This window comes from Hetaerina americana, unplaced genomic scaffold (assembly GCF_022747635.1).
Source record: "Hetaerina americana unplaced genomic scaffold, ioHetAmer1.1.p SCAF_4, whole genome shotgun sequence".
NCBI classification, from domain to species: Eukaryota; Metazoa; Arthropoda; class Insecta; order Odonata; family Calopterygidae; genus Hetaerina; species Hetaerina americana.
Window position 1 is genome coordinate 65,664,063 of NW_027286985.1, and position 27,673 is coordinate 65,691,735.

General features: G+C 40.8%; 1 protein-coding gene across 1 annotated transcript in view; it reads right to left on the bottom strand.

Annotated features, from left to right (window-relative positions):
- Positions 1-1,503: 1,503 nt before the first annotated feature.
- LOC139692469 (uncharacterized) overlaps positions 1,504-27,673 on the bottom strand; it is a gene marked incomplete at its 5' end in the record, with an annotated part of 83,525 nt that continues 57,355 nt past the window's right edge. The window contains one exon of the mRNA XM_071590684.1: positions 1,504-2,378. Within this exon, the coding sequence (XP_071446785.1) occupies positions 1,504-2,378 (875 nt within the window). The remainder of the gene's footprint in view (positions 2,379-27,673) is intronic.

The following is a 27,673-nucleotide window of genomic DNA, read 5'->3' on the forward strand; positions in this document are numbered from 1 at the left end:
ACCCATTTAGAAGGAAGAAGTTGATACACTGCCACGCATTTTCAATCCTGCATGGGAAAAATATTCGTAATCTCCCATTCGCTTCGAATGCATGAGCGAACAAAAATCACTCTTTTCTAAAGCTGCTGGAGGCTGATTTCTCCAAATTATGCTCTGATAAAATATTTCTCTCTTGAACTTCCGTTATTCAAAAACCTCTCACTTCGATTTCTCATGTTTCCGGGTCATTAGCTTCCGAATATTTTTGTCCTTTTTATCTCTGCGAAAGTAGGGATTGAAACTAATGGCGCGTGTTATTTTGCTGCGAGAAATATTTTTAAATGAGCTTAATTTATCCGTATTTTGCGTCGAGAACGCCGAATCTTCATCAACATCATTCGCAAAAGTATACGTGATGCGTAGTGTTTTCTAAACTGACTATATATTATGTATGATAACGAAGGAAAGAGTCATATTTTCCACAGATACAAATAAATTAAATGTATCAATTTTATACTATGCATATAGTACTGGCAGGAGAAATTTGTAATGAAAACGTCTGAAAAAGACAAAGCAATAATTGATTGAACAGAAAAGATGAAGTGATTTGTATGACCTGTGATAACTACCATCATTTCTCTACTTATGAATTACTACTTTCTCTACCTTATGAATATCTGATATGAATTCATAAGTTGCAAAAGTTTTCAATCAACTTGATTCAAATGAAAAAAAAGTTGTTGAGCATACATATTACCTTTCGTACTGTATCTGCAGTATCTCTTTAACATGCAGGGGATAAATTAAAAGTACATCATATTTAATACAAAAAAACATTTATTCATATTTTGAAATATGCGCGTAAAAATAACGCCCATGCAGACAATCAACAAACAATAAAACATGGTGGGTGGATACCCAAACTTAAAAATAATCAAGTTTCAACAAAACGACAAGCGGAGAAACGATTAAACACACAAAAGACTACTTTGTACTCAGTGACAAAATCGGTAAGATATATACAAGTTGCAGCGACGCGTTATTAAACGGCGGATAACGAGTGTTAGGTCGTGAACGATGAGTTCCGGAAATAATTTCTCTGAGGAGAGATTGAGCAAAGCGAGTGTCATTTTCATCTTTCAGAAAATTATCCGGGGTACTTATTTTGCTTCGATGATCGATCTGTTTTTCTCACGCGGGAAAAACGACCCTCTTTTTTACTCTGATCTACTTTTTTTTGGCTTAATTGACTGGTACAAAACATTCTGTAATATTTTCCTTCTTCCGCCAAATTGAGTAATTTTGGGAGCCCGAATAAGCAGGAGAACACAAGAAAAAACCTTTTTTCAGTCGAAGGATCGTAATTTTAGCCGTGAAAATGACGGAGAATTTTCTTTCGCGGGCAAAGACTCGTGATCGAGCAAAAATAAATCTCCGCATTCGCATAGAGAGATGTACCTAATTATCAAAAGTCCTTTCAATTTCCTCGAGGAAAGGAAATATTCGTTACGGACGACTAGTCCGTCACTGTGAGGCTTGCAATGGTAACTGCTGCTCCGCCGCGGCGGGCTCTAAGGGGGACGATGCTACGGGCCCCGGCCACGCCACAACTCCCGAAGACTCCTGCTGCTCAAGCGACCTTTGTATCCTGAAGTACCCTTCATTTGGCTGCTGTTGACTCTGCTGGGGCTGCTGGTCGGGCAAAACTGACTGCTGCTGCTGAGCGGCATCGGGGAAGGCCCAACTCCTCCTCCTCCCGTCGGGAACGAGCGGCAGGGGAGGAGTCAGGTGCTCGTTGGGCGTCGCTACTGTCTGCTCGCTGCCGGCTGCGGCAGAATCTCCCGCGGCAGCTGCGTCCTTTCGATCCCAGCCGTGCTCCTCATGATGGGGATGGTGGTGGATCTCCTCCGACGGTGGGGGATGGTCCTTCTGGATCAAGATCCACTCCGAAATCCAGACGGGCTTCCAGATCTTTTTCCACGCGGGAACCCAGATCTTCTTCCATGCCGGAACCCAGATTTGCTTCCACGCTTCCTTCCAGGCCAACTTCTTGTCCTTGACCCAGACCAGTTTGGAAGCAGGCTTCCAGATCTTCTTCCAGTACGGTTTCCAGATCAGCTTCTTCTTCCAGAGGCCGTGCGAAGTGTATTCCCAGCCTGCGTGATCAACACCGTGGGATTTCTCTCCGGGGACCCAGACCTTGACCAGAACGGGTTTCCAAAGCTGCTTGTAATCAACCTTCCAGATCTCTTTCCAAATGGGTTTCCAGACTTCCTTCCAGATGGGCTTCCAGATCTTCTTCCATGCTGGTTTCCAGATCAGTTTCTTGGCTGGCTTCCAGATCTTTTGCCAATCTGGTTTCCAGATGAGCTTCTTCTTCCAGTAGCCTTCTGGTTCATGATGATGGTGGTGGTCATCGTAGTGGTCATCGACATATCCTACACGGGATTGGATCTGTTTGTCATTCTGCGATTCTGCAGGCTGCTGGTCGGCATCAGACTGAGCTTGCTGGGCACCTGGCTGAACTGCAGTCAGCCTTTGAGAAGAAAAGATGTAATTACTTGCAATTATTTACTCGCAATGGTTTACAGAGATTCCAGAATATGGTAAAAGCTTTCATTATTTTGGCTTTGCTCAATAAGTGTTAGTTGAATATTGCCTTAATATGCAGGAAATATATGATTCTCATTAGATATTTGCAACTAGAATTGTAGATATGTTGTTTGCCTAAAAGGAGTTTATTTATAATTCTGCAATAAATTATAGTGCGGAATTATTAAAATTTCCCTCGTATGAGCATTTGTATGTTTAGCCAAACATTTTCCAAGAGTCTAGCCTAGTGTCTCTTTCTAATTGGCAGCAGTTGGACAAAAAGTTATTAAACTAATTCCTAAAGAACAGAATGACTGTCCAAACCATGAAAAATGTTTCAATTATGTGGAAAACCATGAATAATATAATGGACACATATAATATGCGGCATAAAATACTGAAGTCATAGTAATTAAAAATATTATGTCGTTCATAATGAAAAACAAAATGAATTTTGATTTATTGTTTGATGCTACCTTTACGTTCAGTAATGTATTGTTAATCGATCAGTTCAACCTTCACCTTTCGATCTAATAAAATTTGTGAACAGAATGTGGAATTGGATTGGTGCGGTGCCCAGAGTTCCAACATCCTGCTTAGAGAGGACGGCATAAAATATTTTAATTAACATTCCAATATATGCTCTTTTGGGTGCATTTTGGAAAGCATTTCAACTGCAGTAGATACTGCCGGTCTGTAGTGATGGGTTTGTCGTAAAGCAGGTTTATCCATGTGATGCATTTCTCTACGAGTACGCTAATTCAGACAAAGGATTTACCTCCAGCCTTCATACGTTCATTATAATCCTGCCTATTTTAAATATTCGTCTGTTCTTAGCATCAGTACTCAGATGCGTCACATAAAAATGCAAAATCTCTGGATGTAATCAACAACATTGAGTACATGAAACAGGTGATAAAACAGAATAGCTCTGGCTGACTACATAAACATTGTACTTAGTAGTGTTTTTTATTTCCCTGTAGAATATTTTTGCACCGAGGTTAGATATATAGTTATCCTATTTATAATGTGAATTTCCTGAAACGATATCACTTATTCAAAATTTTTGCGAAATTGGGAAGGCGTTTGAATTAGTAAATTGAATAAATTACGAGCTTGCGGAATTAGACAAGCCCAAGTAAAAGCAGAAGCTTTATTAATCAGCAACTATAAGTTGAATAGATAGGGTGTTGCATTGAACGAATGATTTATATCGGTCAATTTAGGTCTACCGTAGATCCAAGTGTTCGTGAAACATCCGATAAATTAAATGCAAATTGCATAGGACGTCTGCATAGAACGATTAAGATAACAATTGTGAATACCACAGAAGCATAAAATCCACCTTGAATCTTCAAACTCGCACAACATAAGAAAAATATGAGACTATTTTCTAATTCCTTTCATGGTTGATATATGCTAACAACGAAAGCCTATCTTATCTATTTAAATTCTATTCTTAGTTACATTGGCGTTATAACATGATGACGTTCTGTTATGGTTACATGGTTTACATTAAGGTTAAACAGTGAGAAATTTTCAGCTGATTCCTTCATCTACTTGCGTGTACGAAGAAAATACACATAAAGGTATTGGTTTATGTGCTGTTCTATCATATTCAGTATTAAGTAAGTTTAGCGTCAAGTTATAGCCTAACCATTGAACAATATTTATATTTTTAGCAAATGAGTGTTTTTGGATTTAAAATTTACTGCAATGCAACTTTTCTCCAAGAATCTTTCTTGGAGTAAATTGAATTCTTGAAGGATGGAAAAATAGACTTTGCGTCATTTTACATATTTATATCACATATAAAGTTAACTTTGTGCATACCGAGATTACACATAATTTCTCAAATTAATAAATTATCAATTTTAAATTCAATTCGTGGAAACCCTTTTCCAATCAAACGTGAGTATTCCAAGTCACATTTAAGCCACAGTAATTCTTATCAACTATTATGCCACATCTAGTTTGAAGGAATTATAGATATGAAAGAGCAAACGTCTAATACACAATGCCTATGAAATTCATTATAACAATAGAATTTGACTTAATGTGAATATGTTTTAATTATAGCGATAGAATTTTTAAAAATCGAACTATCTTTTAATACTTATAGTAATGAATTTCTGTAGGACAAAAGGAAGGAATGCTTGGGTTACCAAATAAGGTAAACAGTTAGTAAAATAACAAATTAATGAGAAAAAATTGGAAGAAAAGTATCAAAGGTTTCAAGAACGTCGGCAATCAGTAGGCCAACTGCCCAACTGAGGATAAGGTCAAGAGATGAAAGGAAAAATAAATTTATACTTACTGCGACTGTGGATCTAACGCGTAGCTCACGACGAAGGCACATAATAACACCCCAAGGGTAACCTGAAATAAAACACGTGAATCAAATTAGTCTGAGGGAAACGATTCTCTTGAAAGGTAAGCATTTTTAACAACTTAAAAATCTCTAATTATTGCAGGGCTTGATTAAAAATGAATAAAATATTAGTGTTGTGGGTGACTTATTCCAAAATTGATTGAGGGGAAGAAAAGATACGGGAAAAACTGGATCAAAGAAATTCAGCAAAAGTGTGAATTTCTTATGGCAAAAGTCGGGAACTGGATATAAAGTAATTTCTTGTGACGAGAAAATCATTGACATACAAAGAGAAGTCGCTCTAAGCTACATTTGCAGTGTTCAAATATTATTTTGCGACATTTTTCGGTCGAGTAAAGACGCGGAGACTTCAACGCCCGAAATATGAATTCATTCGTGACCTTGATCTCTCGGGAGTTTGTGCCCTCTATCCGTGCACGCCAAACCGGTTTAACCTTGACCGTTCAACCGATGCTGCCCTCGGGCACGTACGAGAGTGGAATGAAATGCAGAATAATTATGCCCTCGCGAAGTTACTCCTTATGAGGTGAAAGCTGGAAGGGCTTATTCATTGCCAGTGCAATTAATGGGGAAAAGAAGGAAAGATCCCTCGTTAATGGGAACCGGGAAATCAAAAAAGAGGAGAATGGAAAAAACACAACCTGCCCCGAAAAAGTAGCACGGCCTAATTCCTTGGCTCGTGGAGTCGGATCATGGAGATATTCCTAATTTGCGGCTTGGTGGAAATAATTTAGATGGATGGCACGGTTTGAGGAAATGAGAAGACGAGCTAACTCGGTAATGTGTATTATTGGGCTTACTATTTCGACGCGCGAAATTGGATGAAAGAATTCTGAAAGAAAATATGCATGTGCTGGTCAAAAAAACTGCCTACTTATACGTAAGTGCCTGTTTACTCAAATCTCTAACTCAAAATATTGTCATTACAACAATTGCAATTACCTTAAAATTTGAAGGTACATTTTGAACGTCATTACTGTTCAAGCCAAAACGCTCCAAATTATTACAAAGAGAGTATTTAATTTTATATTTTTCAAGTTAAATTGCAAGTATTAGGACCTCTCAGTACGACCAAAAACCTGCTTTTGCATGAATGACAATTGTGCTTCTGCATGAAATGACAACTGAAAGTGTATTAAAATATAAGTGGCTAAAGAACATCGAAAATTTAAAAAAAAATTTTATTCACTTAATCCTTTGGAGGACAGCTAACGGAAATGAAATCAAATGAAGGAGGGACATTAAATGCAAGACACATCAGGTTCGGCCTTGGGAAATTGTATTTTGAGGGATCAGAATAAACTTGCTGTACTTAATTGAGGTATTTGGTGCCACAATAACGGTTTGTGGAATCTGCAGAGATTTTTCTGATTTCTGACAGGCATTTGTTTAAAATATTCTCAAATAAAGAAAGATAATGTAATGAATGGGAACTTATTAAGCGGAAAAGACCAATTTACAAAGATCCAGAAACCTTTACTATGAAAAATCCCTGTGTACTCTATGTTCTGTAATGAAAAATGGAAAAGTGTAAACAAATTGATCTGAGTGTTCTGATCGTAAGCAAAGAGTCAGTGAAAAAGTGTCAATCTCGCTTTACACAAGATCAGAACCCCATATCCGTGTATACTCATGGTCGATCGGCCGTCGGCAGTCATTTGTCAATGTCCTTGTAGCCACCGTCCCGCAGTAGACTTCACCCTCAAACCCTCGGCCAGGGTGTCCAGTGATACCTGTCTGCAAAACGAATCATTTGAGTGAGAGCATAGTTTATCTGTGGCGGTAATGAAAGTAAAAGGCCAACCAAATGACGGCCTACGTAGGTCGCAGCTTGAACTGGGATTGAAACCAATAATTGCATCCCACCAAACTCGATCACACGTCCAACGGAACCATCCCGGCAAACAAATCAGCATCAGCGAGATATTTTGAAAAAAAACAACTGAATCTGAGAGACTATCACGGAGAAAAAAAATAACATTGGGCAGTGAAATGCGCCAAAGAGTCGAGGAAGAAGGACTCTTCCTCGTCCAAGTCCGGGCAGTGAGTCACTAGGTTAAAGTCCAGTGGGTTAACGTCCCGAGGGGTGGGGCGCGTAAGCGGGTGCTTGGGTTGTAATAAAATCCGTGTGTGTCGTCGGGTCCGCTGCGGAAATAAATAAACCTTCCACTGACCAAGAGGCGGTTGGTCCTCATGGCTGTCTTCTCCGGTTAGGACTTCCCCCGGATGGGTTTCTTCTTCACTTCAGGGGATCACTCCACTGACTGTGCCCTCCGTGGCCACCGAGCCGTGGTTATATAGGACGGCGGACGCCGTGGATGTTCTCAAGGGGGAGAGCAAGCAGGAAGGGAGTGGGAGAGTGGGCGGTGGTGCGGTTCCACCTTCCTTCGGATGGTGGTGGCTGCAGGAGAGAGGGAGAAAAGGGAGGGACACGGAGGAACGGCACTCCTGGAGAGGGGAGAGAGACAGAAGGAGAGAAGAGGGAGGGGCGTAGGATTTTGAATCAGGAAAGTAAACCCGGGTTGAAAGAAGGGGTAAGAGAGGGAGGACAACGAGCAGGGTGAGGGAGTGTGTGAACGAGTGGGGTAATATTTCGAGGGGGTTCCGAAGGTGTAAAGGGACGACGCGCGCACTTTCCCTCGCCGACTTCCACTCGCGAGAGATCCGCGAGTGGATCCCCTTCCAGGAGCACGCCCACCGGCGCCACGGGGTCCGCCGTTGAAGAGAGTGGCTCTCGTGGTGTGGGAGGAAGGGAGGAAGAAGGCCTGGGGTGGGAGAAAAAGGATCAGGTGGGGTGAGGCGCGAAAGGGGAAAGGGTGGATGGGGATTCCCTCTCCTCCTTAGATGGCGTCCCCGGCCCACCACGGCAACACCACCCACCCGCCTGGAGTCGCCGCGGCGTGCTGCAGAGGCGAAAACTTTCTTCGTCAGTCGGGGTGGGAGAGATGTTGGGAGGGGGAAGAGGGGAGAAGAGGAGAGAGGGAGTGAGGAATGGGAGAAAGAGAGACAGAGGGAGACGAAGAGTGAGAGCGATCGTGTGGGAAGCGGAGGTGGGAAAAGAGGGGAGGAAGGGGTGGTGGATATTTGAATTACAGGGGTGGGACTGGGGGGCACCAAAGAGGGAGGAAAGTGACAGCACGGGCGATCTCATCATCCCACACGAACCTCGCGGAGCGTGACGACAACCCAGGATTGTGTGGGAGGGAAGATTTGGGAACCGATCCCCCCCCCGCCCCCGAACGGTTATTTTCTCCCTGCTTGCCTTACCACCTCCTCCCGACTTCTGAAAAGAACTTTCACATGGGCGGTGAATTTTTTTCGCCATGTAGACGTGAGAGGAAGGCGCGAAGAAGGGTAGATATAACGGTCGTGCTTTTAGGGACAAGGACGGGAGTTTGGAAGGGGAGGACTCCCCAACTATTACGCGTATTCGGTGGAGGTGAAAGAGAGAGGAAGAGAGTGCGCGGGGGAGGAGGATGTTATTCCACGTTTTTGACGCTGTGATGAAAAAAAGTTGGGTTTGCTAGGCGGGAGGTTTGAGGTGCGTTTGTCATGGGAGAGGAATTGTGGGATGGGAGGCGAGGTCTCCCTCGACCATCGCGCCGCCGAAATAACAAATGAGTGGAGGGAAGGAGGTATTACGGAAATTGGGGTGGAGGCTTCGCGCACGTCTTCGCTCGCACTCTGTTTGTTTATTTTTTCCCTTCAAGTTTCCGCCTCCTCCCACACCCTTCCATGGGCCAGTTGCGTCACGGGGGCGTAAAATTGACCATAACTTATTCCTTAAGGGTCTACGGCGCGGGTGGATAATATACGTGAGCTGCCGATGGACGCGTAAAACCGAGCGCTCCTTTCTGTTTTGATGCAATAGGCGAAAACATATGCCAGATTTGCTTCATTCTTTTCAAAGTCCGTGCGGATTTCAAAGTCAGTACGGATTGGATGGTGAGGTCGTTGCGTTCTCAGATGAATACTTGATACGACAAGAATGTGATTTGTTTCCCACTTGGGTTCAATTCACCTACTTTCCTCACAATTTGGCTCAAGTTGTATTCCAAATTATGATATTCGCATTTAAAACTATTAAAAATTACGTGATCACATTCGTAGTCGTTAAGCAATCACTTCTTGGTATTAAAAAATTGACGATTAACATTGAAGCCTACCACAGGCAATGTAGCGGTTTCCCACCATTAAGTACCAGGATTAAGTTGATAACCAAATGTAGCTTATCCGTTCATTTGCTCGTTCATATCGTAAGAGCGTGATACGATTGCGGCTAAGACTCTTATTTTAGGAGATAAAATATGATTTATACCGAAAATATACTGTTATCATAAATTATTTTCAGTGGGTTGCGGTAGTCCAGGGGTAGAGCGTTAGACTACTGACCCGGGTGAGGGCCCGGGTTCGATTCCCAGGCAAGCCTCTATGGGCACCTGCAGCTCCACCCAAGCTATATGATTTTTCGGGTACCAGATCTCCCAGGGAGACCATGAGCGGCACAAGGAAAGGAACTGGCCCCCCTACCCTGATGTGTGAACTTCACACACCGTCGGGCTTAGTACTGGGTGAACTCTACCATCACCTACCAAACCGACCTTCTAGTTGGTAACTGTGTTTATGGTTTATATTATTTTCAATGATGTTTAAATGAATAGCTGGTGTGTCAATCAGGAAATATACGTCAATTCGCATAGTAGTCAATGTATAGTCGTTCGTTAATGACGAGGATCATTTCAAAATATGGTCTTTGAGATTGCATGTGCTCTAATTGGAGCTCGTGATATATAGATATGGAGACGAATCGAGAAAATACGTAAGCTGTACAGAGTGATAGACTACAAACATAGTTCAAAACGTGGCACCAGAAGAAACGAAATTGTTATGTGAAATACAAAGAACAATGAGCAAGTGACTGGAGGAAATATTGAGCGGTACGTTAGCGATATATTGAGTGGGATATTATGGGCAGTAACAGGAGCTTGAATATTTGATATATAGGGAAGAGAAGGGTTTTAGGATGGCATGAAGATAGGAAGAAGATACGAAGAACTGAAGAAGTAAATAACTTTGAACAGAAAAGGAAGTCTCCATATTATATACACGTAGTTATAAATTTGTCAGAAGTCGTAAAAACGTATCCTTAACAAGTAGATTAACTTTGAATGAACTCTTTGTAAAATTGATATGGGACTACTCACTTGCATAATATTAATGGTAGCCCATTCTTTTATGTGTCGTCGAGGTGACAATGATTTGGATTTTCTCTCACGGTGGAATGCTATGAATCACGGTGGACATTCAGCTCCCGGTGTTCAGTTTTTACTCAAAAATACGCATGCGCTCGTCAATGTGAAATCTCGGAGGATCGGATAAAACTAAAGACTTTATGGGTCAGCTCTCTTAGAGTTTGGATTGAATCGGTGAAATAAATATGCATTCATCCCCAACAATTCCACCGATTTCCTCCTATGGCAGGAGTGGGATAGAAAAATTTCACCGCATCTGGGAGAGTCAAAGGCTTGCATAGGGACAGACGGGTAAAAGTGAGAGGAAGTCAGTCCATACATGTCGAGGGGGAGACGGGGAGGGGGCATCCAGGGTGCTAGGGCGAGGAAAGGTTGACATGGAAAGTGAAGACGGAGGAGGAGGGAAGCGTTGTCGACGGCGAACGCGCGTGAGGGATGAAGTTCCGTCTTGCGGAAGAAAGCTTTTTCCGGTTGAAGCTGGGGGGATGGTGGTGTTGGACGTCTTCCCTTAGGACCCCGTTCTCCATGGGGCACATCCTTCCTCCCCATCCCTCTTCTGTGACTCTCCGATGTGCCTCGAGAGAAGGCCGACTGACTGCGGAGGTGGGTCTGGGGGAGGAGGGGGAAGAAATAAGAGGTCGCCGGGGTTAAGCGCTCTTTCTTTCTTGGGATGAACTCACCCCCATACCCCCCCCTCCCATGGATGAACGGGGAAAGCCGTTTAGTGGGGTGGAGATGCCGACGTTCTCGAGTTCGTGTCGGGGCGAGTGGGTGGGAGAGGAGAATGTGGATGCTCTTTCTCCCGCCCCGGTTGGAGCGCCGCTTTTCCACCCCCGTTGTGCAGACCACCCGCCTCCCCCCTTTCCCCTCCGCCCCCATGAGCCACCGTTGGTACGCGAATGCAATCGACGAACAGAGGAAAGTATGATATATCATCAAGTAGGGTTATTTTATCATCCACTCCAGAATGAAAAATGCATTAACTCTTTTTACATCTGGTACGGATTTCAAATGAAGAGATAAAATATGCGGAGAAACGGAAAATATGGATCATGATTAGGGAAAGATCAACCGGATGGATTGGACACACCTTAAGACAATGGATATTCTGGGAACCTATCATAATGGTTCCCCGAAGAAGACCAAAGGTTAATTACGTAGGGCAAAAAATATGATTGTTGGACGGCAGGCCTATCAGGGAGTCAGTATTATACAGGGAAGAAAGGAGGGGTGCTATCAACTAACCTTGGAGTTGAAATGCTAATTATGACACTTGCTATGATAGTAAGTATCGAGAAATTCAAAAAACTATTTATCTCTCTGAAACCATACTAAATTATTAAATCGTTTTATGACTGAGACCTTTTTAAATTAAATGAAATGCTCTAAGAATTAATATGTCTAAGTAAAAACACAATTATGGAAATAGTTGAAAAATATATACTTTAATTTATTGAAATTTGGTCGCATGTAACCTTTTTCATTTCCTAACCACAAAAGTTTAAAAGTAATGCTTATGTTTTAAAAGTAATTTTAAGGCCCAATGAAGGTTAAGGGCATGGGAAGGGCTGGAGCTGGGAATAAAAGTCGTCGGCGGAGTAATTAAGCAAATTAAATTTATAGATGATCTAGCAATACTGAGTCAAGGGGCCAAGGGACTGCAGTTTTTATCGAGTGCTTTCCAGGACCAATGCAACAGGCATGGGTACAATTAATTTCAAGGAAAAAGTGATGAGCCTATTGAGAAATAGAGGAGCTAAGTTAAATATTAAAGAGGGAGGGAAGAAACATGAGCAGGTGGAGCGATTCACGTATTTAGGCAGGAGTTTAGAGGAAAACGGGGATTTGAGTGGGGAATATAAAAGACGATTTGCGTTATAATAAGATACATTTGCAAGTAGAAAAGAATTAATGCCGGGTACGCTGAGCTAAGATGTGGAAAAAATATTAGTGAAGACTAAGTAGTATTTTATGGATTAGTGTAGATTGGAAGCTTTGAAATGGGATTGTGGTGGAAATGGGAAAAATAATTTGGAAGGAGAGTATAACAAACGCTGAGAAAGAAAATAAGGTGGGAGAAGAGAACAAGTTTTTCGTGGAAATCCGAAAAAAGGCGGAAAAATTGGATGGGAAATATTGTTAGAGAGATATATGCTGAAGGCCGTGACAGAATGGAAAACATTGGAAAAGCGGTGTAGTGGAAGGAAGACAACTGTCTTTTTACACAGCATGAAGCCTAGTAGTAGAACATCTTGATTGATTGATTGTGGGCCATTAGAGTCTCCCCAAATCCTGGGACTTTAAGTGAGTACAAGATCAAAACATGAGTTTCATATAATTGTAAAAATAAAAGCAATAAATCCAAATTGAGGGATTACAGGATAATTTACAAAAATACTAATTAGATGTAGACTAGCATATAAAAGTGGTGAAAGTGTGTATATTCAATTCGTCAATTTCCAAGGAATTTTATTCATCTATATATCTACGTAGAGCCATCACCTTTGACTCCTATGATTTAGAAATATTAAGACTTGAGTGCGGAATACATGTGGATGGAGCAGTGATTTGGTGGATTATGTTTGGTCAAACAATAACTATAGGATAGGATAGGATTAATACATTATGTTAGTATAAAGGTGAACCACCAGAGTAATGAGATTTCTCAATAGGCAGGAAGAATAAGATAAATATTAAAGCCAGAAGAAATCAATTAGAGCAGATGGAATATTTCATGAACTTAAGCAATATTTAGGAAGCCACTTAGGTAAGGTTTTGCATTATACACACTATAAAGAAGCGTTTGAGAGGAGAAGATGTGATAACGAAATGTACGCTTACTAAATACCTGAAACCGGACCCGAGACCGGATCATTGAGGCAAGAGGATGAGTGCTAATTAGATAATTTGAACGTTTAAGTGGGAAGGAAAATTGAAAAAAATATGCAGATAGAGAGGAAGACTAACGGCGAAGTTATGAATATGTTTGGTGAAGAGAGGAATTTGTTGGATGAATGGTAGAAAAAGTGGGCGGATGAGATATTGAGTGGTTGTGGAATTCTAAAAGTCAAAAGCAGGAAAAAGGAAGGAAGAGAGTAATCCTTTTGGACGATATGAATGGGGATAGGAGGTATGTAAAGATAAAGATCAGCAGTGGAAGAGAGAGTAGTGAAGGAAACCGTCCAATTGAATCAAATACGGCCGTGGGAATAGATAACATCCATCCTGAACTATTTAAGTGTTTACAGAAAGGCGGACGGGAGAGATTTTATGGGCTAATTCGTCGAATTTATAACAGAGGAATTTGTCCGGAAAATTTCGTGTGATGAGTGTTAGTTTCTATCCAAAAAAGGGAAAGGTGGCCGTATATGGGGACCCCAGGACGATAAGTCTGATTTTCCACGCAACTTAAATGATTCTAAGAGCCATCATTAAAAGAATTAGAGTAGGGAAATAAATGCTTGGGGGATGATCAATCTGAGTTCAGGAAGGGGAGAGGCACGTGTGTTGCATTGCAGTAGTAAGTTCACTACGAGAGGAGAGGAATATAGAATAAAATCAGGATGTATAATACTGTTTCGTAGATTTCAAAAAGGCCTTTGATGGAGTGACTTGGGTAGAATTAATGAATGTATGGTAGAAAATCCCTCCCGTGGACTACAACCTTGACGTGGTGGAAGGACTTGTATGTTCCGATGACTCCTAGAGCTCTACTGGCGGGAGCAATGATAATTGTTTCTGGTAGGGTCACCCATGCAATACAGGTCGAAGGTTAAGAGCCAGACCAAAGGTAGTCTGCGCAGCGTCTGTTCCTTAGTGAAGCGGCTGTAAAGGCGTCTGACCCCAGTGGGGCGGCCAGTAAGATGGTGTCACGTTAAAAACACTATTGAGGAAGGCAACGGGAAACCACAATTATCATTCCCATGATTTAAATGATGGACAATACAGGGATTTTGAGTCCTGGCAACTACGGGGCTCGGCCCAATCGGCCGTGTGTCGTGCCCGGCAGCGGGGGAGGCAAGGCTTCCGCGGTCGTCATCTAACTAAAACCTTGAAAAGAAAAACCGACATCAGCAGAACAGAAGATGCAGAAAAAAAACCGAATTAGAGTGAATTGGAACTTCGAATGTGAGGACAGTGTTGAGAAAAGGAAAATTAGAGAAAATTAAGCGAGAGATGGAAAGGAGAAATAAAGATATTTTAGGTCTATGCGAGGAAATAAGTAATTGGTATGGATTAAAGATCATTGGAAATAAAACAAAAGTTATGGCATTTTCGAGCAAGGGGAAAGCTACATTAAACGTTCAAATAAGAGGGCAAAAACTGGAGCAGATAGAAGAGTTTACCTATCTTGGAGGTAACTAGGACCAAGTTGGCCACATACTTGTACAGTACAAAGAACATAAGATGAAGTAATGTGTTCGGCAAAGGAGCTTTCACATGGAGGAGGTAATAGATGACAGAGACGTTGAGGAAGGATGTTAAGAAAGGATTAATGAAGCCTTTGAAATGGGGCGTGGTTTTGTACGGTGCAGAAACACGGTCGCTGAAGCAAGATTATAGAATTGGATTGGAGGATTTTGAAATGTAGGAGCAGAAGGAAGGGTGGAACAGATAAAATAGATGGATAGATGGAATGAAAATCCAACGAATAAGTATTGGGCATGGTGGAGGAGGAGAGAGCTTTGTTGGGAGAACTCCAAAGAAAGCAGGATGATGGAAGGTGAGTATTTTGAATAATAATGGAATGCTGAATACGGTAATAGAGGGGGGAAAGTTAGGTAAACGAGGTATGGGAAGGAAAAGGATAGGCAAAAATTGCAATTAAATTAGTGTAGATTGTTTGATGGTGTCTATTTAGACGAAGCTAAGAAATGTGGAGATAACCAATCTGCCTCCATCCGAAACCTAATAGATAGATTGCTTATGATAATATCAACAATCACAGGATGATGGATGTGCATTTTGAAAACGTGATCGAATAGTGTGAATTGATTAACTGAACCACTCCCTGAACAAAGAGAAGGAAATGAGTCAAGAATGATTCTGGAAGGGTATGGTAGGTGAGGTTTTTGACTCTAAGAATGTGGATCGCGGCAACAAATGTCGTTCTGGAAAAATCCAAGGAATGTGGCGAATGCTCGAATAAAAGTAGCTCAGAGCAATCTGGCTTCGGATTGAATGGAGTCGTCTTTATATCGAAGTTTCCAAATATCTCCGGTGTGTTCATTTCACCTTTCCTTTAGCTAAGCCAAAAACAACCCCGAAGGAACATAAAATACAATTTAACAGCTTGTGAACAGTTTAAAAGGTGTGTTGATAATCCATTAAAGAGTAAAGGGCTAGTAGTAACATAAAGCACGAAACATACCTTATAATAAAAATTTGTTCTCTCTCTACCTATTTTTTTAAAGTTTGTTTCCAATTGCAGGTTTATCTGCCAATTACATTTTCATTAAAAAACCTGTATGATGAAGCACTTGATTAGAGCGTTTTTAATTGAGATATGCTAGCCTAAATTCAGTACACTACTTATTTAGGTGAAAATTTGGCCAATCCATTCATAATATGAAAAACTTTGACAATATTTCATTTTTCTTGGTTGGAAAGAACACTCGAAAGCTTACACTAATTTAATTACTGAATAAATTCTTTTATCAGAAAAACCTTTTTTGAAATTTTGCAGAGAAACTTATTATCCCGTTTTTATTTTTCCTTGAACTTCATTTTCATCAATCTTTTTAATAAACCCTTCATATATAACTCTTAAAACAGTGTTAAATATACATTTATAATTAGGTATGAGATGATGGAACATTGCCATGGCAACATAAAAGAAGTCTTTCACCCACATGTTTTAACTGCGACCTAAACTCCTATTTTCAATAAACATATTTTTAAATGCAATGTGGAAGCTTTAGTTTAAAAATGATGTGGCATATCAAAATTATAAGCTATTGACTAAAATTAAACTTATCAATTTGTTCACGCTGGACTCTTTAATCAACAGAACCGTACTAACTCTTACTTTATAGATCGTGTCGTGTTTGGCTTTGAATCCTCACGGTGGTCTGAGCTGATCTTATGACGACAACTTAATTACAGAAAATGTTCCTCTTATTCAAGTGAGAGACAACTCACTCAGTACACCTCAGGCTGTCAGTCATAAGCTATGCAGATGGAAGGAATGTGTAGTGGGGAAAAAGTCGGCGGGTAGAGGAATGTTATGTCGCCCTACTAGCGTGTCCCCTCCTGCGGAGACTCAACTAATTTGGAGTCACAATGAAAGTGAGACCGTTGCAGCTCTTGGCAGCCAGGAGTGTCACACCCAGTACGGACGTAGTACACGCAAACACGCCATTGCCACCAACAAACAGTGATCCGAATTTCAAGCGCGCACGCGAGAGCGAGAGAGGGAGGCAAATTGAGAAAATAACTCTTATTTTTTTATACATTGATTGTGCCCTCGGAGGGCTTTTGTCTCTTTCAGAGTGAGGTTTCACGGCGAGAAAAGTAGTCGGCAAAAACCTTTTCAAATGATGTCAATGCTTTGGAAACCCGAAAAGAAAGAAATCTAGAAAAGAGGCCGAGTGACAGTGTAAATGAAGGGTGGTAACTTTACGTCGAATTTTCTCCCTAATCGAGTTTTTTGTTCTCACATATTCATGTTTACATACTCATAAATTAGTTATTTAAATGTCATATATGAATTATCTAGTCTTCCTTTCTTCTTTATTCAGCAGAAAGTACGAAGTAACTGGAATTATGAAATACGGTAGTTTAAGTATGGCATAGGCGTGTGTGCTAAACGCTAAAAAGTGTTTGAGTGTAACATGTAAGAAAACGCACAACAGAAGAAGGAAAGTCATGTAGAAAATGTAATCTATTGCTTTGTTGTAATATAATCGGAGCTTTTATTATCTTCAAGATAATATTTATTTTCCTGTTAGGAATTGATTTACGAGTTCTTCTTATATTTCACAATTGTAAAAAGAAAAAAAAGTGAAGTCATTTGGACAATAAGAAAAGGATATAACGCTGTGATTCATATTATGGTTCCAGAAAACTATTTGAGAAATATCATCCGATTTTGATATATATGTCTTTAGAAGAAATCAGCGTAAGAAAAGAAATAACAGGATTGACCGGCAACAAGATAGATGAAGCCAATAAAATATCGGATTGATAATTCATGATGATGAAGAAAGCAGAGCTTTCAGGGAGGAAGGGAAGAGAAACGGCGCTGCATAGGACAGAGTATACGTCAACTAAAAGCCTTTGGATGGAAAGACTAATGATGGCTATGTTACTTAGATGTGTTTGCAGCTAAGTCACAAGCGTGTTCAGCTGAGCTTTTCATCGGCTGCTGAGTGTGAAGACGGAGGCATAACCCTTCGTGGGGGGCCTCAGAGGGGAGCCGTTCAGTTCCCCGGTGGCTAGTAGATGAACTGGTTTCACCGCCCCCGGGAAGGTCGCAATGCCCGTGCCTGCCCCTGGCTCTAGGTGAAAAAACTATTAATAATGGAGTGGAGGAGTAGAGTGGGCGGGGGATGGGAAGCAGAGGGATTCACAACGACGACGTCGCAACAAAGCCGGGAGATTTGAACGTGCGACCTACTTTCAAGGAAGGATACCCTTGCAGTTCTCGTCCCCAGCGGACTATCTTCAGACATTTTTTACGGAGCAATCCGTCGATATGTACGATTTGCGGTGGACTTTCCTTCGTGACAATGAGGAAAACAAATCACCCCACGGAACGTGACATTGAAATGTCGACCCTACAAATCGAATGGGGATTCTGAAAATTTTACCTAGGTGAGTTATTTACCGAATATTTTTATAATTGCGTTTTCCATGCAAACCCTTCCGCCATTCTTAAAAAATAAAACGTTGTTAAAATGGGCTTTTGGGGACGATACTGGTATTGTCAGTAAAAAATATTACAAACTTGAAGGAAAATCCTGGTTTTTTTAAAACTAATATTTACTGGATAAACATTGAATTTTCGTTTTTGTGAATAACTATACATGACTTCCTATGTTATCTCGAGTGTTATCAACTATCAAAATCTCAATATATTTGGATTTCTCGTAGTGAAGGGGAAAACGACCTTGACTACATAGGCACGTGTGGAAAATAGTCAACTGAGTGCGTTTATTAGTCTCAAGTTTAGCTGACCACTGATTATTAGCTGACGAAGAAATATAATATTTTATAATCGAATAAGGAAAAAAGTTCATTTTAGGAATACATTTAAATATGTAGTAATGGCATGTAATTTGTTAATTAACTTAAACAAATAAAAAAGTATTGATCTATTTCTTCCCTAAAACTTAGCCTTACTTCTAAGAAACCATGAGCTAGTTTCACAATATACAATCAGTATAATCGTATTTTTTTCTACCTTTTTGGAACATAAGTGTTATCGTTAATCAATGATCACCTAACCATACAAATGGAACATTGATGATTTTACAAATGTGGTGCCACCGAAGAATGATGTAAATGAAATGGACAGGTAAAGTAACAAATAAAGAAATACTTCGAATGGGGGTAGGATACATAAAAGGATACACCGGAGTCAGTCAGATACATAACAAGAAGAGAGGAAATAATTGAGCACATCCTTAGGCAGGATATATTACTGAAGACCATAACCGAAGAACACTAAGAGGGGATGAACAAGATATGAAGGCCAGGGGTCTCCTGTAATTTCTCCCCTTCTAAGTTTGCTTCGTGGTCTTTAGGTGACTAGGACACCTTCCATCGCCTACGAGCAGTTGGTGAGGGGGAACGTCAGTTCTGGAAGCCACGAGGGAACGAAGAGAGTGTGGATGACATTATACGAATGTAGAGCCGTAACTTACCAATCATTCGAGTGATAGTCCGTGACAATGATGACTGTAACTGTCAGCCTAAGGCTGAATAAATTTAATTTGGCTGATAATAAATCAACTTTTTAAGTTTTACAAATGAAAAATTATTAAAAGCCCCATCGTGCTACGGTATAAGGGATCATGTAAATACTATTAGAGAAATCAACACATAAATCTGTACCTGAAATGAGCAGTAGAAATAAAAGCTTTTAAAAGCCAATTTTCCCACGAAAGATAAAGGGTCAGAATAACTGGCAAAAATATCACTAAGGAAAATTTTTTAATGATAAGTAGCTTAGTGTGTGTGGAATTATTTTTTCTCTCTTTAATTGCTCTTCTTATTAACAGTGCATCTATCATGCATGGAGAAGAATTTTACCCATAGATATCTAAATGCGTTGATTTGCTGGAAATATTGTTACCATCATTGGGATTTTTTAAAATTTCTTTTAACGACAAGAATATCAGTAACTTTGAATATTGATGTTCCATGCGCGCCGTAGAATCACCACCTATGACATACCCTCTCGATGGCTTACAGCATACGATTTATATGCAATTAAAGACGTAGGTGAAGACCAAACCACCTTACACGGACCTCATTTCCTCCAGCGCTGCGTGGGAGGGGACTTTTGGTCTGTCGCCCTGGAGTGAGCACATCTCAATCCCTATCCGTCGACATAGACGAAGGCTCTCCAGGGGCGGACTAGGATCAAAAGAAAGGCATCGTAGGCACCCCTCTGCGGCGGAAAGAAAGCTCTCCCTGAGAAGGATCGAACAACACAACTATTCCCAGAAGGACGAAGAAAGGAATGCGCGGCGGTGGAGGGGATCGCGATCATGTGTGGGGTTCGCCAAAGTCGGGGGAGGAGGGAAGGAGGAACGCCATGCTTTGGAACGAAGGAATGGTTGAGGAGGGTGAGAGGAGGCGGGCGATGAAACGGGGGAGTAGGTTCGTTTTTTTTTTGTAACAGTCGGCGTGTTGGACGATACAATGAGTCGGTCAGCGGTCGGGGAGAAGTGGTGCTTTACGTGGCGGGAGTGGGTGATGGGAGATTGAGAGGAAAGAGCGATGGCCGGGGACGAGTCGGAGCGACGGGTGGGGTGGGAGGTGGTGGAGGAGGAGAAAGGTGCGTGCCGCACGCGGGGGACGTGATGCCACAGACGGGAGGGTGAATGAAGAAGTCACGAAGGCAAACCTTCTTCACGAGCTTCCCCTCTCCCCTTTTCCCTCAAGACTTCTCACCAACTCCTTTTGAGCCCAAGTTTGTAAGCAGCCTCTTGACCGTTTGGCTCGTCTTTATACGAGACTACAATAACTGTAATCTTCTCAAACAACAGACTTTAGAAAACTCACATTTTTCCCAAAGAGTGCCACCAGTGAGTTCTCATCGCTGTAGTTTGCACCGAAATACTACGATGATGGGTTTCCAGGGGAGAATGAAGATAATACGGATGAAAGGAGACACACATGAAGGATACTTCAATGATCAGGTGAATAAATGGATCCGTGGGAAATAATTCTAATGACGAAAAGGTCTGACGTCAAGTAAGGATTTGGGCCACGCATGAGAATTCTCGATGAAATGACATGAAGTAGATGGAAACGAGTAAGAGAAGGATGAGCAAGTACGAACACCAAGAATGATAAAGGCTTTTAAATTTCAATGGAAAATATTTTGATTTACGCAATTTCTATTAAAAGAAACAAAAGAATTGCGAAATGATAAGTGGTTGGATTTAATGAAAGATGGCATAAAATAAAATAAATCCAATTTATATCAATATCACACGAGTTTATTTAATGTGTGTTTCGATACGCGATCCGATTGAACCCCAGAGGAGAATCCCAAATGTCACCCAAAGAGTCATGTGGGTCTGTGAGACATCAAGAGGACCGAAATATATTTTCAATTAGAAGAACAGAGTAACCTCAATTAGTGGTGTAGGCAATTGATGCAATCAATCTGTCTCGGATGGACTAAGGCCACACCTGTGTAAATATTATACAAGGAACCAACCACTCAAGTTTTTTCCACACAAAACTTTTATTTGTTACCGACCTTGGTCTAACAGTAATCCGCTAATGTATGAAAAGGCGGTCAAAATAAGTTTGTGTGAAAAAATCAAGTAAATGATAAACTCGTATTTCATAGTGTGCCTGATTAAAACTTTGTAATATGGAATCGGTTGGCCATCTGCTGAGACACGAGGGGTTGAAATATACAGTACTGGAAGACGTCATAGAAGAAAAAAAACATAGATATATGTGAAATAGATAAGGAAGGTATTGTATGCAGCAGGTTTTCTGGACTAAAGATGGCAGAGGACAAAGGAGAGCTGTCGCTAATCAATCTGAATTAAAAACTGAACTTCTGAAGATTTTGATTTTACTAAAACGCTCATCACTGATTTGATTAGGGTAAAATTCATATGGGTTACCATGCAATACTTTTGGCGACGTGGTGTTTAAAAATCCACGGCAGATTTCTCCGTTATACTTCCCAAAGGGACATCAAAAACCAAAATCATTTACACGAAATTTTACCAATGCTTCCCCGGTTGAAGTCGGTCCCTAGGATTGATGTGATAGAGTTTTAGCGAACGAATCCAATCGAGAAAACGCGAAGACAACTTTGATGGGTTCCTCCCTGTCCCGAAGGCCTGTTTGATGGTTTCGTTCATGCCCAGAAGGCCTGCTCTCCCGAACTAATTCATTCGAGGAAATTTGAATAATGCTTTGAAGAGTTTCTCCCCATGGCCTGCTTCCTCCCGTTGCTGCTCCGACTTCTTTCTTTCGGTGCAAGAGGCGATGGCCCTCCCTCGTAGCAAGAGGTGCCCGAGGTGGAGGCGTGATCGTGCCGACTAAATGACTCGGCGTCGATTGCGAAACGTTTTCCACTCGGACGGTGGAGGAGAAAGAGACTTCCCGCAGCGGAACCCACCCGGAAGGAAGGAAGGAAGAAGGCGAGGAGGTGAGGTAAGGCGTCACAAGGCAATGGGGAGCACATTTGGAGCCAAAAGAGATAACGTACCGACGTGAAACCCAGTTGATTTCTCCACCCTACTGACGACAGGCAGTGAACGGGACGGAAGGAAGGTTGAGTGAGGTTCTCGAGGCATCTTGATGCCCCTTCAGAATCTTTGATTTAGTGAAGTGCCTTATGATTAAATGAAAGCGCTATCTGAAGCGTAAAAGTCTGGGGAAGCTGTCTACCGAGGCGTCTTTCGCTTTTGGTCAGCATTCCGGTAAAGGTTATGACATATGTAGGTTGACACGACGAAGTTATTAATACTTATCGGAACAAGGATAGTATATGAAAATATATCCTATATCCTGTTATCTCAGCAATATCTTATCCGGTGGAAAGGAATAAAGAAACCCGAGGATAATCGAATTCGGAATAGAGTTGTGGGAGAAATTATCACATACTGCTTACACTTCTGGCGATGATAATAAAAATTTTGATGGTTTCGTCCACGCGTCACAGTATTCACTCTCCTCAGAAGATGTATTAAACCGCTCGGAAGACAACTTAATTAAGAGAGTACTTAAGTACCTGAACTTTGTTCAACTAGAATAATGGACTTCCCAAGCAACCTGATTCGAGTCAATGATCAATCTATAAAATGCTTAAGAGACTTTTGTGAAGAGAAAACAAATGAATCCTTTTGTCTCTTACACACGTACCCGCCCCGTTCCTCGGAATAGCCCGTTTCAACCTCATTTTAAATCTTCCAGGCTTGTCTAGCATCTTATGCCCTGCTTTCGGAAGATGTATTTGACTTCGTGCTCCAAGGTTTTTATTCAGAATACGAGGTTTTTACTATCGTATCCGTTGCCAGGTAAGAGTTTTTAGAAATTATCGTGACCGACAAAACATTCAAAACCAATCCGTCTCACAAGCAAAACCATTCCAACGAAGAAGTCACACGTCTAATTCTATATATTTCTTTCTCCAATAATTAATTACAACAGCTGTGACTTTCTCACACCTATGATGAGCATTACAGCGAGGATATGCGTATATATTGTTAATAACAAATATTTATAAGGATTTGATAGAGAAGCGGAACGTTTTTCGTCGTTACATATTATTTAGCCCGGAACTTGGAAAGGGTCAAAAAATCGTTGTTTTTCTCTGTCAGTCTAATTTTCGTACAACAATATTGATATGAAATACCTTTTAACTACTATTGCATAAAAATGTTTCAAGAATTACTAGCATAACTATATTTTTAATGAGACAATTTAAGAGTTTAATGAGCATTGTTCATACATTATCGGCACCACCTCTGTCTTGAGTACCTATTACTACGCATTAAATACTAAATTTTTTAAAAAATTTACTTCGATTTTTTCAAGCCACAACAAATATTCTATCTCATTATTATTGTAATTAAGCTATTTAATGATTTTCAGATAATTTTGTGGGACTGAATGACGCGCAGTTTCCCCAATGAGGTAATTTGCAAAGCCCAAGGAATTCCACCATTCATGGCTCATTTTAACTTTCTACGCTAAAGTAGCATGCCAAATAACCTGAAGGTTTTAAGCTGGACATTTGAAATGGATCCTAGGCACCTTACCTGCCGAGCTTCGTCGTAATTCACAAGGAAAACGTGATCTTGGTCACTTATGACACTTGGAAAGCGAGTTTTTTTTCATCCGCAGCTGTGCTTTCTCTCGTCGCTTGCCATCACGCTTATCCCAAAGTGGAGGTAACATAACGGTTTCCGCCTCAGAATTTCGTTGAAGGGTCGTTCGCATACTTTACATTGCCGAGGACGCAAATTATTGGGTAATTCATCCAAGTTATCGCGAGGAAGGATGTGCAAATCTCCGAATTTTTGACGGCCATTTTAATCCCAGAGTACGGCAGTTTCTCAATAGCTGAATTAATCACTTCTCATGGGCAATACCTCAGTGAAAAGCTAGTGCAAAGCACTGTTGCCAGGGCGCTAAACTTATCTCGGGTGTGGGTATAGTTTGAAATTATTGTATAATGTACTCGATTGCACGTGTACCCCAATGACGTGGCAATGACCCAATTCTTTCCAGGTGTAGAAAGAATTTGTAACGAAGTTTCAACTGCATTACTCTTCCCACTCGTGTCATTAATTATTTCCTCAAGCACAGGAAAAAGTCTATTACTGAAGATGAGACAGTAAATGTTGGCAGCCTATCTGTCTCTGTCACATCTCGAGTACAGGTGTCGCTTCCCTGTTTTCTTACACACCTTTTCTAGCCCTTATTCATTCCTCAACTTATTTATCCTCCTATTCCTCTGTGACAGTGTATAAGGTGTCACTTCACGGAAAGATTTAATGTTTGTGGATATTATAAATAGAATATATTTTCCATAGTAATAATTTTAGCACTTATAATCGAGGTATAAATTTCTTAAAATTGTTCTAAGATCTGATGGAGGAGATCCCTCGTTTAGAAATAAAGTTCAAATTTTTGGCTGTATGATTTGCTCGGGATTTTCTGCCATACATTCGACAAGTATTCAAATATCTCATCGTTTCGCTCTTCCACAATGCGACATCATCGTGTCGACGTTCTGGCAGCATTGCATCCTTAAAATATTAAACAGCGGAAATACTAATCGATACGAAAACCTTCCATCAAAGATTATTTCTTAAGTTGTTTTTTGTGTTTGAATAAGTTAACGCAATATAGCAAAAAACGTAACAAGAGGAGATAATACTCAGCAAAACGCAACCCAACGTGCTGGAACTCAACATAGGCACCATCTGCCAAATACGTTTGCTCCTCCACTTTTCACTTTCTACTGTTTATACAATGGGTAATCGTGCCATTTGAACTACGGCACTAGAAAATATAAAAAATCCTTTTCTGAATTTTGATTCACGACTTAGTATTTCGTAGCCAAGCAATGGGTCTTGACTTTTTTGGATGCTGTGTAATTATGCAGGTAAGTAATTAATTTTTTTTCGGGGCAAGCCACAGGATTGTCGTAATTTTGAATCAGGACGAAGATGATAAAATTGCGTTCGTTCATATCCCAATGGAATAGTTACGGACATACGTCATTAATCGGGTAATGAACTATCCCACCTCGGAGGTAAACGTCATGCAGATTTACACCGGAAGAGAGTGAGGTGTGAATAATCAATTACTATGGGTACAATGCCGCGATACATTCGTTCCCGGAGAAGCGTGGGTATAAGAGCCAAGAATGAGTAGCATCACGTGCGATTGATATCGGAAATCACAGGGAGCACTTGTGAATCGTTTCCAGGAGGCAGGTTGCGCAATTGAACGCGGAGAAAGCAGCTAACAGTCAATTCAGTCCGTGTGGCGACGAGCATCAGGGTTCCTCAAGGTTTTTCGTCTCCTTCCCAGAGACGATTGGTATGCGATGGGTGCTCACTGTTGCTCGCGGAATATAATGGCTCAGAGGAGAGAGAAAAGGGAAAGGTGAAACTCCTAATCCGAAACACACGAAATATCTGATTGATATCGAAACATTCGGATTGCAGCCATGCAGATATTTGAGTTTGTCCACGTATCAGCATCTGTCGAATCATAAAAATGAATCTCGCCCATAGTATTCCCAGAGGAAACATATAAATGGAACACGGCGACGCATCGAAAAGACAAATTGTGGATAAATATTGACCTTGGCGGCTACGTGACTGTCTGATAGGATGCGCTTAAGTCATTGATGGCGAGTGGAAACGGAATCCTGGACTCATTTCACGGAAAACGTTAATGAACACATGATTTACGCACAGGATACTGATGCAACATATACTCTTTGGACCGTGAGAAACGAGATAGTTGGAGATATTTCAGAACTATACGAAGAGCCCTTAGTTTTTATTTTTAATTGCTCTTCTTAGTTGATATTTACAGCAAGTACAGTTCAACGAGTGTCGACCCTCGGTCGCCAAGGAAGGGAAAAATTTTCCCAGCTGGTTTCTTTCGAAGAAACGATATTTTTTAATAAAATGAAATGAAAGAATTGAAAGTCAATTGATCTCTTAAGACTGAAAAAGTGTACAATTTTCCCAATAAATGTATTCCAGTTCGTGAATGTTAGATTAAATGAATATTTTATGATCGCTTTCAAGTAAATTAATATAAAATACTCATGGAACAACACGCGACACGCTTATTTTGTTCCCGGTACTTAATACGAAATCCGCCTCTTACTAGTGATTCCATTACTGGGGAAGGATAAATAGATTCAACTAGCGAGCAATTCAAGAGTTGTTCGCCCCTCGATTACTTCATTCCAACCAAAGACCCTTGTAGGAGTGATTCATATCTTCTCTAGATTCCCTCTTGGATCCCTCCAAAAACATTCGTGCTCAATAGCACGATTTTTAATTTGTCTGCTGCTATCATAAATAGTGTTGCAGTGCAGAGCCCGAACCGTTGGCGTATATTTCGGAGCCATGGTATTTTGGTATCGTCCTAAGATATGCTTGCCTTAAATTTTACTTTAAATGATGACTATATAGTATTTATCGTTTCTATTACGTGGCCGTGATTTTTTCTTTTGATTGTATCAAGGACTAAACGTTGTTTACTTGGCGTCGTGTTATCTCCTCATCTATGATCCTATTTATCAATTAAATTTTTAGGATTTTGTGATAACTCAAACTCTTCGATTTTCAGCCATGATGTTTCAGCATGCCACCACGCTTCAGTACCATTAAAAGACATAAAATTAATGACCAGATTGCAGCACAGCAGTTGAATACATAGAGGAATAGGAGAATGTTAGCCAGACTTTTTCTCATTTTTAGAAACGAATAATTTTGAATGATCCATCCCAAATTTAATTTCTTGGGCTAAATATCGGTTTTTGATGACGCAGCAGCTATGACGGCTAAGGCGTTGAATTTCAGAGTAAGTACAATTATACGAGTGTTCACCGAAGCTCAAATATACTATTTCGTAAGAATGATAAGGTTTGCAATTATCCCTATACATGTGTATATTCTAGTTATGTTGTGAATAAGATATTATTTTAGATCACAGAACAATAATGTTTGAACATAGTACAATCCATGCATAAACATTTTTCATACGATTCAAGTATATCACTTCGTCTCCAACCTCCTTAGCATTCGGTGTGTTAATGTGTAGTTTATTAGCCACTAGACATCTGCTTTTTTCATACTGAGTCCGAGAGCCAATCGCTCGCAATAGTTTGCCACTGCTTTGCAGAGCATTAGTAACTCATCTTTGTAGCGGCTATTAGGACAATTTTATGGCATATCAGGATCAATATGTTTTATGCAAATACCCTCAATAAAACAGAAAACTCAGTTAGAAAAAAAGAAGAGGCTAAACTAACAATCAAAGCAGGAGGAAAGGAAATCCATGCGGAAAAATCTCATCATCTTGCCGTTTGGTGGGCGGAAAAGGGAGGAAGGATCCCATCGCTGTACATATGGAGTGATGGCAGCAATAAAAAGTGAAAATGGGGAATCCCCGCTTGGGTTGAGTGCCGAGAGAGAAGGAAGAAAGTAAAAGTCATCTTTTTTCCGGCAGTTCCTTGCGCGGTGGGCGCGCACAATCCTATGCAACCCTTTGTCCC